This window comes from Neophocaena asiaeorientalis, unplaced genomic scaffold, assembly GCF_003031525.2.
Source record: "Neophocaena asiaeorientalis asiaeorientalis breed wild unplaced genomic scaffold, Neophocaena_asiaeorientalis_V1.1 scaffold226, whole genome shotgun sequence".
Taxonomy (NCBI): Eukaryota; Metazoa; Chordata; class Mammalia; order Artiodactyla; family Phocoenidae; genus Neophocaena; species Neophocaena asiaeorientalis.
Genome location: NW_020173037.1, coordinates 4519118 through 4537151, shown reverse-complemented (window position 1 = coordinate 4537151; position 18034 = coordinate 4519118). Strand labels below are relative to the sequence as shown.

At 48.3% G+C, this 18034-nt stretch overlaps 1 protein-coding gene across 9 annotated transcripts in view; it reads right to left on the bottom strand.

Moving 5' to 3' along the window:
- The window catches only part of LYN (LYN proto-oncogene, Src family tyrosine kinase), an 82805-nt gene that overhangs the window by 8200 nt on the left and 56571 nt on the right, over nt 1-18034 (bottom strand). For 8 of the 9 annotated variants that reach the window (XM_024742675.1, XM_024742678.1, XM_024742673.1 and 5 more), the window contains 2 exons: nt 3934-4087; nt 1333-1464 (listed from right to left, as the gene is read on the bottom strand). In XM_024742675.1, coding sequence (XP_024598443.1) covers nt 1333-1464; nt 3934-4087 — 286 coding nt within the window. Of the gene's footprint in view, nt 1-761; nt 1002-1332; nt 1465-3933; nt 4088-18034 lie in introns of those variants that run through there. The other variant, XM_024742680.1, reaches the window with a different exon arrangement.

Here is an 18034-nt window from a genome sequence, read left to right as displayed (position 1 = left end):
TCTTTCTCTATAGGTTATAGATTATAGATATATAATGTCAGATATCCGGGCTGATCAGGAAATACTGTCCCCATTTTGCAGGGGTGCTATTCACGAACTTCAGTGTCTAGAACAGAGCGGCCGTCAGAATATGAAATGTGGGCACCAGCGGGGTTTCACGGTACAGTCAGCCCACTGCGCAGGCACCACTGAAGGCCTTCCCCTCCGGCTGGCCCCCCGGGCCCCAGCTTCTCTACGGCTCAACCCCGAAGGGCAGTGAGGGTGACGAGGAGTGCAAAGACCGTGCGACTGCTCTGTCCCAAAGCTTCCGGTCTCCTGGAGTCGGGGCCGAAGCCCCGGCGTGGCCCCTGAGGCTCGCATCCGCTCCCGCCCAGCTCCGTGCCTCCAGCCCCTGATCGGGACCCCGTGGGCCACCCAGGCCCTTCTGTCAAGTCCCCGAGTTCCCTGCTGCTGCTGGGATCACTGTTTAGAACCTGCAGCCCTGCCCCATCCCCCGATCCCTACACCACCGTGCCCCCTCCATGGCGCCCCTCCCATCCTACGCACTGGCCCTATTACCAGTGATTATTATTAGTGATTGTTATCGGTCTCTCCCTCCTCAAGTATTAGCTCTCAAGGGCAAACGCTGGGACTGCTCCATCCGGGCACCTCGTGAGTGCCTGGGCTCCCTCAGATATTTTTTGAACGAGGGAATGACTTAAACATTAAAGATTTAATTTAAAATTGGCCGTATCCATTAATTTTGTTAAAAGCCAAACATTAACAAGAATGTGACAGCTTGGGGAAAAATCCCTCTTCTTGCACATTCCAGCATGGATCCTGGAAAAAGGGAGAGCTGGGAGAATCTGGCTCCGAGGAGGTTAGGAATCCGGAAATACTGAACGATGTCCCCACGTCCAGTAAGTCAAAGATCTGAAGAATCTTTCACTCCCACACAGAGGTGGTTATTTCCTGACGAGGCAGAGACTCCGAAGTCCCTTGTGTGAACTTCTGTTTCAAAACTGACCGAGAAAGAATTGTAAAAGCCTTATCTTGGGAGGGGCACCTGTGTCTAATCCTCTAATGCATCCTTGTGATGGTGCCAGGCACGTTCTAGGCAGCAAGGGGTGGAATTGATTAGCGAAGCAAAAGAATATGCACTCAATCAGGCAAGATGGCAGAGAAGTTTCTAAGCATATCTTAGGACACCTTCCAGTAACGACAGTCAAAATAAAGTTCTAGCACCGTGGGCTTACTTTACTTTTGGATATAAGTTTATCTTTTTATGACTCGTGCCACTTGGCTTTTTTCTCATATATACCAAGTGAATGGAAATAGGTAAGTAACTGATACCTGGGTAGGGAATTTTCCCATAGGTGACGATTTCGTACAGGAGAATTCCAAAGGACCACACGTCAGACTTAATAGTGAAACATCCAAAGTTGATTGCTTCCGGAGCTGTCCACTTAATGGGGAACTTAGCACCTAGAGCAGAAGACACAGGTGTTTTACTTGGGTCTCTGAGCTGAAACAAAAGAGTCATGGGCGTGTGACCCTCACACTTTCCTTTGCGGGGAAAATGTTAATGAATTATTTTGAACAGGTTAACACATACACACAGTAGAAAATAGAGATGGTACAAAATGTCATACTAAGAATGTTTGCCTCCCTCTGTTTCCCTCGCGGGCATTCCCCTCTTAAGAAGCAAAGTTTCTTGTGTATCGTCTTAGCGAAATCACAACTAGCACACTTGAAACATGAGAACATGACACCGAATGGAAAGGCATCTATTCTTAGCCTGTACACCTGTCCCAACACATCAGCCTTCTAGAGCGTGTATCCTTCGTGTTCACATTTTCTCTAATGCCCCAGAGCATGTTTAGACGGAATATACGTATCTCGATGTGTATATTCTTGTGGATAAATCTCTTGAAGCCTGTACCAACGGGGATTTTAGATGCTACTCCAAGCTTTCGTTTGACGGGACCAAACACTACTACTCTTCTAGGAATTGCGTAGGTTGATGATCTGCCCAGAGTGAGACGACGATGAAACTAGGTTTCTCACGAGAAGCTGGTGAGGCTCAGGTCGACTTAGCCGCCGGGTCACATTGGGAGGCAAGCCTGGCCCCGGGGAGCTCGCAGGGTCACCTCAAGGGAAGCAGGGGACTCGGGCACTTCTGCACCCTGGAAAGGCAAGGGCTTTCCACCAACTACTATAGAATTTTTAAAATACATTTGCCTTCACTATGTCTTTGCTTTAGACTTTTCTGTGACGTCCAGACCTAGCGCACAGGGCAGGGCCAGGAAGGGCGGGGCTGTGGTTGGGGCGGGGCCAGGGGCGGGGCCTATGCATGGGGCGTGGCTGGGTGGAGCCTGGGGTCCAGCAGGGCTTGCAGGGGCTTGACTCCCGGTTCTGCTGTTTCCAGCCAGGTATGACCCCGGCAAGACACTTACTGTTTCTGCATTTTCTTGGCACTTCCGTCCATGAAATGAGTAAACAGCAGAACCTCCCCTGTTGCCGTCAGGGTTAAGTGGGTGGGTCTGCATGCTTGGCACAGAGGAAATACCAGTGAGGGTAAATATCCTTACTTTTGCCCTGAGGTGACCTACTGTTTCGTTCTAGGACCCGAGCTCTCTGCATTAGGCCACCTGTTTCTCGTGAGAATGGTTATTTCTGTGAGACCCTAGGCCTGTCAAATTCTACAAAACCGATGTAATAAATTCTGACTCATGCACTTTGAGGCCACATCTCCTGGGTTGGAGTCCTGGCTCTGAGTCCTGGCTCTAGCACTTACTGTGGGTCCTCAGAAGCTTCTGAACCTCTCCTTTTTTCTCATCTATAAGGTGGAAACAATAGTACTACTTATCACACAGGGTTATTGCAAAGATAAATGAGATGATGTATGGAAAGCACTTAGAATAGCGCTTTTAGCTACTTCTCCTCAGACTATTTTCCTTGACCTGCCACTTTGCTGAAGATAATTAAGGCCAAGGATAAATTATAATCCACCGAAGAGAATACAAACTCGAGGCAGGAGAACTACCGTAAGTATGACGAATGCAGGAGATGCTAGACAAATCGAATCAATCAAGTTTCAATTTGTTTGTCACCTCTATAAATTCTGTGGGTACCTTCCAGAAATAACACACATGTAGTTCAAATAATCCTTGTTTAACAATTCTTAGGAATGTCAAGAAAGTGCCTGGCTCTTTCAGAAGAGAGAAAGCACTGCAAAAAAACCCACTCAACTTTCACGAGTGAGACCATCAGAATCCTCAGATCATAAGCAACAGAGAAGAATCTGCAACAGGAAAGGTCAGTGCAGCCCCAGACAGGGCTGGGCCCAGAATGACAGGCCAGGAGCTCGACGATTTACTCTGTGCGTTTTTCGGTTTACATATATAATATGGAAGGTGGGAAAATAAAGGAGTGTATTGTTGTAGTGTTATATTTACTTCTGTGTGTGTGATAATTTCCATGGTTTAATTTGTAGTTAAAAGGCCAGAATATAGAGTATAGACTTATTGTTACAAATATTTTCTCGATAGTTAAGGAAAGTATACTTCACTGTTCTGGTGAAAAGCTCTAACAAGTAACATGAACAAAGAATCATGATCCTGTCAAATCTCATTTTGTTTTGCCTTGCTTAATCGAAATACAAACGACAGCATTTGTAAATTTTATACAAGTACCTTGCAGAGCTAATCAAGAGAGTAATTTTTCAAAACAATTATTAGAATAAACCGCAAACAGCAACTATGGTACATTTTGAATATTGTACCGAGTGAATTCTTTTTCTAATGATGCCTATTGTAATTACTTTGTTAAAAACAGGCAAAAACGGGCTTCCCTGGTGGCGCAGTGGTTGGGAGTCCGCCTGCCGATGCAGGGGAGGCCGGTTCGTGCCCCGGTCCAATTACCAAACACCTAAGGGTCGTTCCAGGAACGTACCTTCCCTGGCTGTGTACTCGTTATCCTCAATCACTCGAGCAAGGCCAAAATCTGCGATTTTGCACATGAGGGCCTCGGAGACCAGGACGTTAGCGGCTCGTAGGTCCCTGTGGATGTAGTTCTTCCTCTCAATGTACGCCATTCCCTCCGCGATCTGGAAACAGAAGAAGGCTCTCCTTTAGATGTTCCATTTAGGCCCATATAGGGACATATGGAGGAAAACCAGAAAACTTCTGAGTTCCTGAAATCCTTTCATGTACGATATTCCGATCATTCAAAAATTTCAAACAGTGGGTAAATTACAATCGCCATTTTGAGTCCTTTCTAAAATAGCTGCCCCCAAACCTCCAACGATGGTAATCACTCTCAACATGGTTATTTAAATAGCTATATGTCTCATCCTTTTTTAAATGCGTGGAGACTTTTTTTCAGATCCTACTAAATTCCTGCATGTAGATACACAGATGTTTGTATCCCAGTTTTTCAAACGAGGAAAGAGAGCCAGGGAAGTGCCGTACCAACACAAATACATTATTGCGGTGTCAAGAACAGGCTGTCCCCGGTCAGCAGCATCCTTGCTGTCGGGTCAGTCGACTGCCCACAGGACCCGGGCTCTAAGCTCTCTCTGCACAGTCCCTCCAGGAAGAGCAGAGTCACCCAGACATAAAGCTGCCAGCAGGAGAGAAGCAGGGATAAAATGATAAAACAGGGGAGGTGAAACTGCTACCCCTCGCTTGCTAGGAAATCGGGTTTTTAAGGAATCAAATTAGGATTATTAAGGAAAACATTACCAAATTATAACGATAAGAATCAAGAGGGAAGGAGGAAAGGTAGGAAGGAAGGAAGGAAGGAAGGAAAGAAGGGAAGGAGGGAGGGAGGGAGGAACCAAGTAGCTGTGTCTGGTGAGCAGTTAGAGGGAAAACTAATTAGGACTGTGTCACACAGGAATGAATGTATTCTGCGGATTCTACCTTGAATTCCAGGTGGCTCAGCGTGGAGGACCTGAGTACCCCCACACCCCATCCTCAACAGCATCCTCCTGGCTCAGTCAAACGCCACTGTTTCAGCCAGGCCCTGTGGCTCAGCAAAAGCTTTCTAGCTCCTTGCTATGGGGGGTGCTTCTCCTGACCTCCGCCTGGAACGCCTTGCTTCCCCTCTCGGCCAATCACTAGGCTTCCTTCTGGCCAGAGGGCCTTCCCTGAACTCCTCTCGGATAATTTCACTCTACACCCACCATCAATGGTCAATTTGTACAAAAACCATTTGCACCTACTGACCACAGCTTTGCCATTATTTTGAAGCTGGTTAAGGTGCTTACTGCTGTCCTGCCATCCAGACAGCAAACACCACCAGGGAGAAGCCACCTTACATCTTTTCTGTTCTCACGTGTATCTACTGGAAGCTTCAGCCATGTCACTCCTCTCCTCTCAGAGCCGAAGAAAGTTCTTTGGTAAGCGTGCTGGGTTTTTAATATTACCAGGATGCTACGCTGTTTGCTCTCTGCCGCAGGAATTTGCCAGCTGCTAGTTCTGTGGCCAGAAAATCTGCCATATAATAATCAGAATACAGCAGCTCAGTCCCAAAGTCCTGGCAGCCCAGGGGCTCGCCTGTGACTCGCCCCAAAGAGTCTTGAACAGGTAACATCATAAATCCGAAAGCATAGAAGAGGTCTGAGCATCTTCTTTAGTAGAAACGACAATGTGACAACGTACACCTTGACTATGACCAAGAATAACGTGTGTGGCACGCAGGCTGGGCCGGTAGGGTGGAGAAGACCCAGGCCACGCGACACCTGCTGAGTGGACTCGGGGTCCAGCCCCTGCCTGGATGGCTGGGCCAGCCTCACAGAGCATCCCTCGACAGGAATACCTTAATCCTTTGTGCAAGACCACCCAGGTCACTCCCTGCATAAAACTAGCCTCCAGATAACGTCTGAACCCCTTAGCGCTGCTTCCAAGGCCCTGGGTGACTGGTCCATTATCCTCCACCTTCCACCACTGCCTCCCTCCAGGGTCCTGGCTCCTGCAGTCCCTGTCGCAGGGCAGTTCATCCCGCAGGTCTCAGGGGAGACGGCCCTTCCGCTGAGAGGCCTTCCCTGACCCTCCTTCTCCTCCAGTGTGTGTGGTCCCAGGGCCCCCTGCTTACCTGGGCATTGCAGGAATGTAAACCCCTTAGGGCACACTCCTGTTCTTGAGCCCGCATGTAACATCCCAATGATTCTAGACAAACTGGGCCAGGAACCGGGAAGAGCCGAAGCTGGCTGCAATCCCAACACGTCCACGTGTCACAACTACTGAGCCCACGAGCCGCAACTACTGAAGCCCGTGCGCCTAGAGCCCGTGCTCCGCAACAAGAGAAGCCACCACAATGGGAAGCCCGCGCACCGCAACGAAGACCCAGTGCAGCCACAAATAAATAAATTAATTAAAAATAAATAAATAAATAAAAGTGTCCTGGGAACTTGTGGGTAAGGCTTTTATCACACTCACCCGAGTTCTGCATTTACACAAGCCCGAATGCATTTTTGAACGTGATTCTCTGAGACAATAACAGACTTGCGGCAAGCCCAGCTTAGCTTGGCTTTCTTTTCCACGTCACAGTGCTTTGAGGGGCTCGTATGCCAAACAATAATAACAGCGTTCACCGAGAGCAAGTTTCTAAACAACAGTGCTTGCCAAGTGGAATAAACAGTAGATATGAGAGCGGAACAAGAGCTTTCGGAGAGGGCTGGTTTTGAGGTCACAAAAGACTACAATTCTCTTCTTATATAAAAAGTATTATTTCCCTGGTCTATATGCATTTTTCTTTCTTGGTTTTTTTTTTTTTTTTGCGGTACGCGGGCCTTTCCCTGTTGTGGCCTCTCCCGTTGCGGAGCACAGGCTCCGGACGTGCAGGCCCAGTGGCCATGGCTCACGGGCTTAGCCGCTCCACGGCATGTGGGATCTTCCCGGACCGGGGCACGAACCGGTGTCCCCTGCATCGGCAGGCGGACTCTCAACCACTGCGCCACCAGGGAAGCCCTCTTTCTTTCTTTTTAAAACCTTAATCTTTTTTTTTTTGGTTGTTGTATTTACTTTGGCTAAAGTAAATCCAACTCTGTTTCTCTATTTCGCAACAGCAGGAAGAAATCATAGGCCACTTCGGCTAACGGGATCTAGGATCAACTTCGCTTGCACGAATACGTGCTTGCTTCTCCAGGCCACTTAGTCTAACCGCTGTCAGCACTGCAGAAAGAGCTGTTGCATAAATGCATCCCCCCAGGCTTAGCCATCCTCGGGCACCCGGGGAGAGGGGAGCGCTCGCCTCCTACTTTCTTTTTAACTAAATTATGGTTGACTTACAATGTTTCAGGTGTAGAGCAAAGTGATTCAGTTATACATAGGTATATATGTATTCTTTTTCAGGTTCTTTTCCATCACAGGTTATTACAAGATACTGAGTATAGCTCCTTGTGCTCTACAGTCGGTCCTTGTTCTTTGTCTACTTTATATATAGTAGTGTATATCCGTTAATCCCATTAGCTCAGAAAGGCTGATCTGAGGGCTCCCCTGGTGGCGCAGTGGTTGAGAATCTGCCTGCCAATGCAGGGGACGCGGGTTCGAGCCCTGGTCTGGGAGGATCCCACATACCGCGGAGCAACTAGGCCCGTGAGCCACAACTACCGAGCCTGCGCGTCTGGAGCCTGTGCTCCGCAACAAGAGAGGTCGCGACAGTGAGAGGCCCGCGTACCGCGATGAAGAGGGGCCCCCGCTCACCGCAACTAGAGAAAGCCCTCGCACAGAAACGAAGACCCAACACAGCAAAAATAAAAATAAAATAAAAAAAGAAAGGCTGATCTGTGAAGGAGTTATGTGGAGTCGCTCCAGTGTGGTGAGGACACAGTCTGTTTCAGGAGATTGCTTTGTGCCCACAGATATTTCACTTAGATGATGATGGTAACAGGTAGGTGGCTGATTGATAGGTAGGTAGGTAGATGTATAGATGGATAGTTAGACATTAATAACCACTACTTCTCCCACCACTAATGGAGCACTTTTTACGTACCAGATACTGTTCTACATCCATTACACCCAATTCACGTTTCATCTGAATAACAACTCCATCCGGTAAGTTTTATTTCCATTGTACGCATGCAAATGAAGCTTAGAGAGGTACAAGAACCTGATGCAAGCCAGGAGGGAAGGAGAGAGCCAGGACTGACACCCAGGAGTGTCTGACCACCAGGTCACATTCCAGAATGTTCCATCGGCAAGAGAGCTCATAACTAGATGCTTCTGGAACTCAGATTTTTCATCGAGAGAATATTAGTTTACTGAGAAGAGAAAAAAATGCTTTTGAAGTTTCCTCCTGGAATTCATTGTTGTTAAGCCCAAATTTCACCTCTCAGAAAAGCTACCACAAACCTTCCCCAGGCAGAGCTCAGGATATCCATCTCAGGAAGGACATACAAGCTTGGTTTGGATTGTCTTTGTCTAGAACAGGGTTTCTCAACCTTTTTCCATTATCATCTCCTAAGGAGAAAGTTTTAATTAAATAAAAAATTTTAAATTAAATACAAAGAAATAGGATTTTGTCAGGTAGGCCTGAGCTCTGGAGGGCCACAAACTATCGTAATATCTAAGATTTTCCCATCTGCCAAGAACCAATTTTCACTCCCTTGGGGGCAACTTGCCCCATTTTGATTTCTTGGTCTAGAAGAAGCTAAACTGAGCAAAGAAGGTGTAAAGCCCATTTTGCCCTATGACTCAAAAGAGAGAAATAAGATGGATGATGATCTATTCTGGGCTTGAATGAGGTTAAGGCTCTGTCAGAATGAAAATAACCAGGCTAAAATTAAGCAGGACAATATTCTTTCATTCAAATAGCCCTATATATATTGCAAGAAAAAAGCAATAAATATCTTTCCCTTTGGAAATTTGATGGGGCTAAAAGGAAATTACTTTCCTAGGGTCACACCACAGGTTAGGGCAATGGTTTGGAAGTGACTTCAATTTCCCTTCTGTGTATTTAGCCATTAAATGAAGTTTAAACCCTTACACCAGTGTTTCTTAACTCTGGCTGTGTACCGGGCACCTTATCTTAACCCGGGTCTCATCCTAAATCACCTAAACATGGAACTCTAGGAATGAGGCCTCCCTAGGTGGCTGTGACCTGCAGTCTGGGTGGAGAATGGCCCTTGTCCCTCATCACCTTCCGGGAGCTTGATTCTGACCCTGATTTATTCGATCAGAACCCGGATTTTAACAAGCTCTCTGGGTGATCTGTATGCACACCGAACTTGGAGAAGAACTGTGGTAGATCCAATGCTTTTCAACTTCAGCTATTTTAGGATTTAAAGTTCTAGACAGATTGGAATGAAATCTCGGTCTCAACACCACGAGTAGATGGACTGTTGTCCTCCTAACGCTGGGGAAAGGAATTCCCCAACAACTCAGCTGAAGAAAAAGAAGGAGCAAAGATGGGCAGAGCCAGCAGGAAAAAGCCCAGGTGGGGAGAGGCGGGTGCCATGCTGAAGCTGGGGAGGTGATGGGCCAGATAACGGGGATGCGGGCTAGTCCTCGTACATCAGCAGCTCAGAACGTGTGTCCTGAGCTTTTGTTTTTCTTGTAACTAAGGGAGAAGGACTCCAACCTTACAGCTCAGAGGCAGGGAATCCGGAAGCGCTTTCTCCACATCGTGGTTCTGGGGCCGGGCCGCTACTTAGGGGGCTTAGGAAACTGGATTGAATCTTTCAGCTTTAAATAATCTGAGGGGATTCTCTACCTCTTGGGCCACGCCAGCATCATGCCAGCATCAGGCTCAGTGATGCACAAACACGAGAAAACCTTGACTTTCTAAACCACCTGCCAGCACTAAAGAAGAACTAAAAATGTCTCGTCTCCATGTGCTAATTTCCAACTCTGTATTAGAGAGTCTGTGTGTGAAGCTACTGGGTATTTGAAGTAGAAAAGCAGCCCTATTACCTAAAATGAGAAAAATCATACAAGGAGATAACTTTAGTGAAGTGTCTGTACTCCTGGTTTAAAGCTACCTGATTTAGGGTTACATGTGCTTGTCGTTTCTTGAGCTCTTCAGCCCAAATCGCGTGGCGGGCGTACATTTCCTAGTTCCTCTTTTTGTACCTTCAGTGGAAACATATGGTGACATATTCTCTGTTTGATGTTTCTACGTGCATGTGTGTGTGTGCATGTGTGCATGTACACGCATGCACTGCTGTCCTGGGAGGACAGACAGGAACTACTAGGTAAGTGAGTGACCCACTGGGATCCCAACCTGAGCCAGTAACACAGCGGCTTCTGGTGAAATCCCAGGCATCTAGTACCCAGTGAAAGTTCTAGGCACAGAGGAGATATTAAAAATGACGCTTCCTGGGCTTCCCCGGTGGCGCAGTGGTTGAGAACCTGCCTGCCAATGCAGGGGACACGGGTTCGAGCCCTGGTCCGGGAAGATCCCACATGCCGCGGAGCAACTAAGCCTGTGCGCCGCAACTACTAAGCCTGCACTCTAGAGCCCGTGAGCCACAACTACTGAGCCCACGAGCCACAACTACTGAGCCCATGTGCCACAATTACTGAAGCCCGCATGCCTAGAGCCCGTGCTCCACAACAAGAGAAGCCACCACAATGAGAAGCCCGCACACCGCAACCAAGAGTAGCCCCTGCTGGCCGCAACTAGAGAAAGCCTGCACGCAGCAACGAAGACCCAACACAGCCAAAAATAAATAAATATATATATTTTTTTAAATGATGCTTTCTGAGTTAGAGGCCAACCTCATCTTGTCAGGTGCGAAATAAGCCACCCCCCAGCCTCATGGCCATCCTCCAGGGAGGTCTTTCAAATGTGCTGTGAGAAGGAAAGGCATGACCATCGGGCGCCCACCAATCAGCTTCCCAGCCGGGGACCTGAAGGGCTGGAAACACACGTGTGACCACTCTGACCCCCAAATACTGGGGATTCTGCCTCTCCCACTGCTGGGGTGAAGGCGACGCGCCAACCTTCCCACGGACGCACCCTCAGGGGCCCACAGGCACTGCCTCCTCCAAGGGGAAGAGACCCAGCCTCACCGGTTGGTGGGTGCACGGCATCTGTCCCCGGCATCTGAGACTCCCAGCTGGTGGGGCACCTCGGAGGATCACCACGGACACTCCCTCTCTGTGGCAGCGTTGCCAGTGTGTGTCTATTGTTCAGTACGTCAGTATCCACACACGTGATTTTACACCCACCCACATGCATGCACACCACGCAGATGCATACAAACTTCTGGGAAGTTTTCAGAGCCCAGCATTCCATAAAGCATTATCCTTCTGCTTCCTCTGCCTATCATTTTCTACCCAACCCCCCAACACGCACACTTACATACGCACACACTTATGATGGGCAGGGTGGAGACAGAACGCAAAATGCTTTGCAGATGGATATTTCCTGGGATATGAGGTCAGAAACGTTAAAGCAGAACAAAGTTTCCAGAAGCATCTGAGGTGAGCATACTCCTTTAAATTCCCTCTCCAATATCGACGTTTAAGTAGAAAGTCTGTGTTCCCGTTCCCCAGATGAGGACTTGGGAGCGGCCTCCACAGACATCTACGCGCACCCCTGCCGCACTGCCCTGAGGAAGGCAACCCAGGACCCTCCTCTCTGGTCATCAAATACGTTTACTGAGAAGGGAGTTGCCAGGGACCATCTGGGGCTCGCAGGATGGCGATGCTTGGGGCAGGAAATACCTAACACCAACGACCGTTGGGTATATACAAGACAGACTTCTTTTATGTGGAATACGATGCTGGAGAAGAAATCTCAGTCAAGTTTTACAGACCAAGGCGGACTCAAATAATCCTCCTTGCAAGTGACTTTCCCTGCTAGCAATGGCCACAGAGGTCACGCATCTTTTTCTGTTTTTCCCAGAAGCCCAATTAAAGCTGTGAGCCCGGCATTCCACCCAGCCTGCCCCAGCCTCCAGCAGGCTCCCTCCATCCGGGGCTGAGGCTATGAGCAACAAGCCTGTTCCCACGCACGCGCTCAGTGCACGGACCCCACAGGTGTCACCAAGGACCACGAAGGATGCTCTGGACACACCACGGAGTGTTTGCATGGATGACCTTGCCATGTGAATCTTGCTTTAGCGTTCTGTGTTCACCCGAATTCCTACCGCTGTTCTGAGAAACGGGCAAGTAACAGGCTATCTTGCTTAGTGAGTGATTTTTTAAATTTTAATGAGAAGAACCCACATGTGAGTCAGACGACGGAGGGAATAAAGGCATAAAGGAACCTAATTGAGGGACTCGATGTGATCTCTCAAGCAAAGCTAAAATCTGCCCCAGGAAATTCCAGCCTGAATGAGAAACTGGAACCGAAAACCCAATCTGTCTTAGAATTGGCCAGCTGGAAAACATTCGTCACTTAGACAAGCAGTGAGAGAGATTGAACAAGAAACCTGCCAGAAAGCAGGAAAGACTAAATTTTGTTTTTCTTGTGGTTCTACGTGTTCCATTAGGCATTGTTTGCCTCACTCTCTAGATACGTATTTCCTTCCTACACTTGGGGAAAGTAGAATTCAAATAATTAATTACTTTCAAAAGCCTTAGGAAGCTTACAAAATAATAATAATGCTAATATTAATAAGTTGGAACCAAACAAATGGGTTAAACCTACAGTGTCTCTGATGGGGTCTCAAGCCTCTCTGAAAGGTCCTCTCTATCACCCCTGGGGTCAATCCCAAACTGACCTAAAAAGACCATTTAATTACAACACAAAAATAAAATGTAAAAAAAAACAGGGAGTTTAAAGTAAGAACACACCTCCTCGGTATTCCAAATACGATAGCATTTGTTTTGTAGTACTTGGTAGTTTCTATAGATGTACTTTTCTATCTATTAATATTCATTGATCCTCCATACTGGATCCCTACACTCTTTAATCCATAATTTGGATAGAGGAAGGGGTGGCATAGAGCTCATTCCTTGCTGTGTTTGGAGGTCAAATTTCCTAGTATGTTTTAGCTTTATTGGGTTATTAAAATATTCTTCTTTATTCCTCTTTTCAAAGCAAAACTTCTAAGAAATAATGGAGTTTATTGCTTTGATGACGATGGTGGTGGTGATGGTGGTGACAGTGACGATGACGATGATGATGACAGCCCCCACGTACTGGCTGCCTACCCTGCCCAGGCATCTTGACAGGCATTTATAAGCCCTAAAACAAGCCTATGAAAGTAGCCAATGTTCATAGTAAAGATGAGAAAGCTGAGTCTTGGAGAAGTAAAAACTTTTCCTAGATAGACTTGGATTTGAATCCAAATCTGGCTGGTCCCACCTCCTGTCCTCTTAACTATTTATCTATACTAGCTTCTCCCTTTAAAAAGAGCTACAAACATGGGCTTCCCTGGTGGCGCAGTGGTTGAGAGTCCGCCTGCTGATGCGGGGGACGCGGGTTCGTGCCCCGGTCCGGGAGGATCCCACATGCCGCGGAGCGGCTGGGCCCGTGAGCCATGGCCGCTGGACCTACGCGTCCAGAACCTGTGCTCCGCAACGGGAGAGGCCACAGCAGTGAGAAGCCCGCGTACCGCAAAATAAATAAATAAAAAAAAAGAGCTACAAACAGTAGAGTGTTTGCAAGCTGACATCAGGAAAAAGGAGAGAAAGGAGAAATAATAACTAGATCATTTAAAAAGTGGCCATGTTAAAGCCTGCAATCTGTAATACCTTCATAGCTGAAAGATGAGGGCAGAGCTTGACACGTACAAACTTAGGGCTGGTGAGGTTTTTGTGACGGATCAAAATTCAATCAATCCAAAAGCATGCAAGGACCCACAGAGCCTCGGGGAGACGTGATTTCCACATAGAAAACTGCACTGAATAATCATATTTAAACCGGTAAGTTTCCATGAAAGAGGTTTACCTTCATTAGCGGCAAAGGAAGAACCATTTGTCAACAAATTCTCATAGACTTTCTCTCGCAAAAACTTATTGGACCAGTTCACGTCCATTAGGATGGCTGTTATAGAAACAAACAAACAAACAAAGCAAAAAACCAGAAAATAAACAGTGTTGTTGAGGAAGTGGAGAAATTAGCACCCTCGTGCACTGCTGGTGGGAATGTAAACTGGTGCAGCCACTGCGGAGACCAGAATGAGTGATTCTCAAAAAATTCAACATCGGATTACCATGCGACCCATCAATTCCACCCCTGGGTGCATACCGCAAACAACTGAAAGTACGCACGTGTACACTCTCTAACAGATATTTGCACACCCCTGTTCATACGAGCATTCTTCACAAAAGCAGAAAGTGGAAACAACTCAAGTGTCCATCAATGGATGAATAAAAAAAATAAAATGTGGTCTCTGCAAGCAATGGCACATTATTCAGCCATAAAAAGGAATGGAATTCTAACACAGGCTACAACATCGATGAACTTTAAGGACAATATGCTAAGAGAAATAAACCAGTCGCAAAAGGGCAAATACTGTATGACTGCACTCATACGAGGTACTTGGAGTATCAGATTCACAGAGACAGACAGTAGAAGGGTGGTTGCCAAGGGCTGGTGGGAGGGAGGATGGAGACCTAACGGGTACACAGTGTCAGTTCTGCAAGATGAAAAGGGTTCTGGAGATGCTGGTGGTGATGACCGCACAACATGAATGTCCTTCATGCCACTGAACCGTGCACTAAAAAATGGATGCAATGTATGTTATGTGTATTTCATCACCATTGAAAAATAAAACTGGGCGCTTCCAGTTGTAGGATAGCAGGAGCAGAGGTGGTAAAGGATGCTGGCCACAGGGAGAGCGGGCGACGCCCATCACCCGCCCCTGCGCGGTGTGCTGACGACCAAGGAAACGCTTCGGGCACCCTGCGTGGGGACGCCCAGGCACACCTGGGGGACCAAACCACACTAGGCAGTGGTCAAGGCCTCCTCCCGCATCACTTCCACCCCGGGCCACTCCTCAGTCCACCCTCAAATAAACCTGGCCTTGACGTGAACACACAAGTAGGGATTAGAAGGAAGTAGACCAATGATGGCTCAGAAGACAGTTGGACAGTTGTGACTGTGGATCAGAGACTTACGATGAGTCATCTTGGATTTTATATAAAACGGGGGCAAGTTTGTTCTCAACATCTCAAGTTTTCCACTCTGCAAAGTGGCGATAAGAATAGCATCAACCTGGTAGAGTCCAGATGAGACTGAAAAGGAGAATGCAAGGCTGCTCAGTGCATGATGGAGATGAACGATCACTATGACTAATATTAATACCGCTACTATTCATAACAAGAAGACCCACATCCAGACCTGGTTCATCATGGTGAACTGACAGAAGGGCTGCTCTCTTAGAGCCGAGGGGCTGTAGGTGGGAGGCTGCCCACAGGTGTCCGAATGCAGCCTCAGGCACACTGCTTCCCCTCTGCTGAGTGGCTGCCGCCACCCTTAGGAGAAGCTGGATCCAGACTCTGCATCCGCTGACGGGGCTCCCTGATACCAGCTGCCTGAGGCTGTACAGGGATGCCCGCCACCAGTCAGGGAGGGGACTCCCCACTCTGTACCCCCAGGACAGGGCAGTCAAGAACCTACACTAAGATTAGAAATCTCCTTTGCTTATTCTCCCCTCTTCTGCATCAATTTCACTGCTACTAACTGTCATCTAGATGACCTACCCCTGGATATCCCTGGTGGTCCAGTGGCTAAGACTAAGTGCTCCTGATGAAGGGGTCCCGGGTATGATCCCTGGTCAGGGAACTAGACCCCGCATGCATGCTGCAACTAAGAGTTCGTATGCTGCAACTAAAGATCTGTGTGCCGCAACAAAGACCCAGTGCAGCCAAACATATAAATAAATAAATATTTAGATGACCTACCCCTGATCTGCAGCTAACGAACCATGCTTATCACCCTGGAAGGAGAAGAAGGAAGCAGAACGTTCTCAACTTATGCCAGGGATGGAGAAACAAGAGGAAAGCCATTGGCACTTCTGTCCAGTCTTTTGCAGGAGAGAGGATGTGTGATGGCCGGATCAGTGCTGCCTCTGAGGAGGAATGTGGCCTGACTGGGTATGCCCCACACACCTCCAGCTGAGGAACAAGTCACTGGGCACAAACGTGCAATTCTGCTCAGTGAAAACAAGCTGTGACTGTCAAGTGACTCAGAAGCATTCCTACTCTGACCTTTTATCTGGCTACTGGGGCCTAAGGACATACATGCAGAAAGTAAAGTTTTGTCCACAGAAATGTTTTGTATTGTTACTTACATTAGTGAAAAAGTAGAGATTCTCCAAATGTTCATCTACCAGGGAATGGTAAGGAAATCACGATACAGTCACAGGAATAGAATATTATATTGTAATAGGTACATACATGTTTATGGAGAGTTTTCGATAAAATGAAAAGCTGTAATATTCAGTTCAATACGTACAAAACAGCACATACGGTACAAACCTAACGTGTAATGAAAAGAATAATTAGAAGGGATGGATAATGACGAACTAATAACAAAAAATGGGTAAAAAGCTTAAAGAAACAGTTCCCAGAAAAATAAACTGCAAACAAAGAAGGAATATAGGAAAAGATGCATGACCTCATCTATATTAAATAAACACAAATTACAACAAGGAAATATGAAGTTTGACCGATCAGACTGTATTAGAGAGTTAAGACTTATGTCTTAGGGGTTCCCCTGGTGACGCAGTGGTTAAGAATCCACCTGCCAGTGCGGGGGAGACGGGTTCGAGCCCTGTTCCAAGAAGATCCCACATGCCGTGGAGCACCGAAGCCCGTGCGCCACAACTACTGAGCCTGCTCTCCAGAGCCCACAAGCTACAACTACTGAGCCTGCGATACAACTACTGAGTCTGCACTCTAGAGCCCGTGAGCCACAACTATTGAAGCCCACGAGCCACAACTACTGAACCTGTGCTCTAGAGCCCACAAGCCACAAGTACTGAAGCCTGTGAGCCACAACTACTGAAGCCTGCGTGCCACAACTACTGAGCCTGTGCTCTAGAGCCCACGAGCCACAAGTACTGAAGGCCGCAAGCCACAGCTACTGAAGACTGCAGGCCACAACTATTGAAGCCCATATGCCACAACTACTGAGCCTGTGCTTTAGAGCCCACGAGCCACAACTACTGAAGCCGCGCGCCTAGAGCCCGTGCTCCGCAGCAAGAGAAGCCACCGCAGTGAGAAGCCCACGCACCGCAACGAAGAGTAGCCCCGCTCACCGCAACTAGAGAAAGCCCGTGCGCAGCAACGAAGACCCAACACAGCCAAAACTAAATAAATAAAATTAAAAAAAAAAAAAAGAGGTCTTAGAGCAGCTCTCTGGCTGCTGTGTGACAGACGGGCTCTGGAAGAAGCAGAGCTGAAGCCCAAGGCTAGTTCGGCAGCTACAAGGTCATTCGTCTTGAGACAGTGTTCGACTTGGGTCAGAGTGACAGCGGGGAAGGACTTGGGGCCTCTCAGCTCGCGCCGCGCTTCCAAGCCCAGGCACCGCAGTGAAGTCCCTGGCCCACTGGGACATGTCCAGCTGGGTGTCCCACACTTCAATCCCCACAGCAAAACCGACCCCCGCGGCCCCCAATCCCGGCGTCCACGGGGCCAGGCGCTCGGCTGCCCATCCAGACACCGGGCGTCGCCTTCGCTTTCCGCTCCTGCACACCTGAGATGGGCGGGGCTCCGTTCGGCCCACCCCCCTCCCGGGACCCCGGGCTCCAGCCGCGGTCCCTCCTCTAAACTGCTGTGCCTGGGGCAACGCAGGGCGTCCGGATCTCTTCGCATCGCCTTCCTGCTTAGACGTTCACGGGCCCCCATCGCTCCCAGGATGAGAAGCAAGCTGCCCGCCTTCGCAGCTGGGCTCCCACAGCCGCCTCCTGGGCAACGCGGGGCAGCCTCCGGGTGGGGGGGTCAGTTCTCTCCGGACTCAGCCTCTTCAGGTTTCAGGCTCCCAGGCCAAAGTGCTCTTTGGTTGGGGACACGGGGGTGGGGAGGAGGCCGGGGTGCTGAGAAATCTAGCTCTGCTGGAAAAGCTTCAGGATGGTTCCTGCCCACGACACGGTGTTGCCTTTAAAGATGAGCTTGGTTGGAGCACAGACACGCCCACCCCCCCTCCTTCC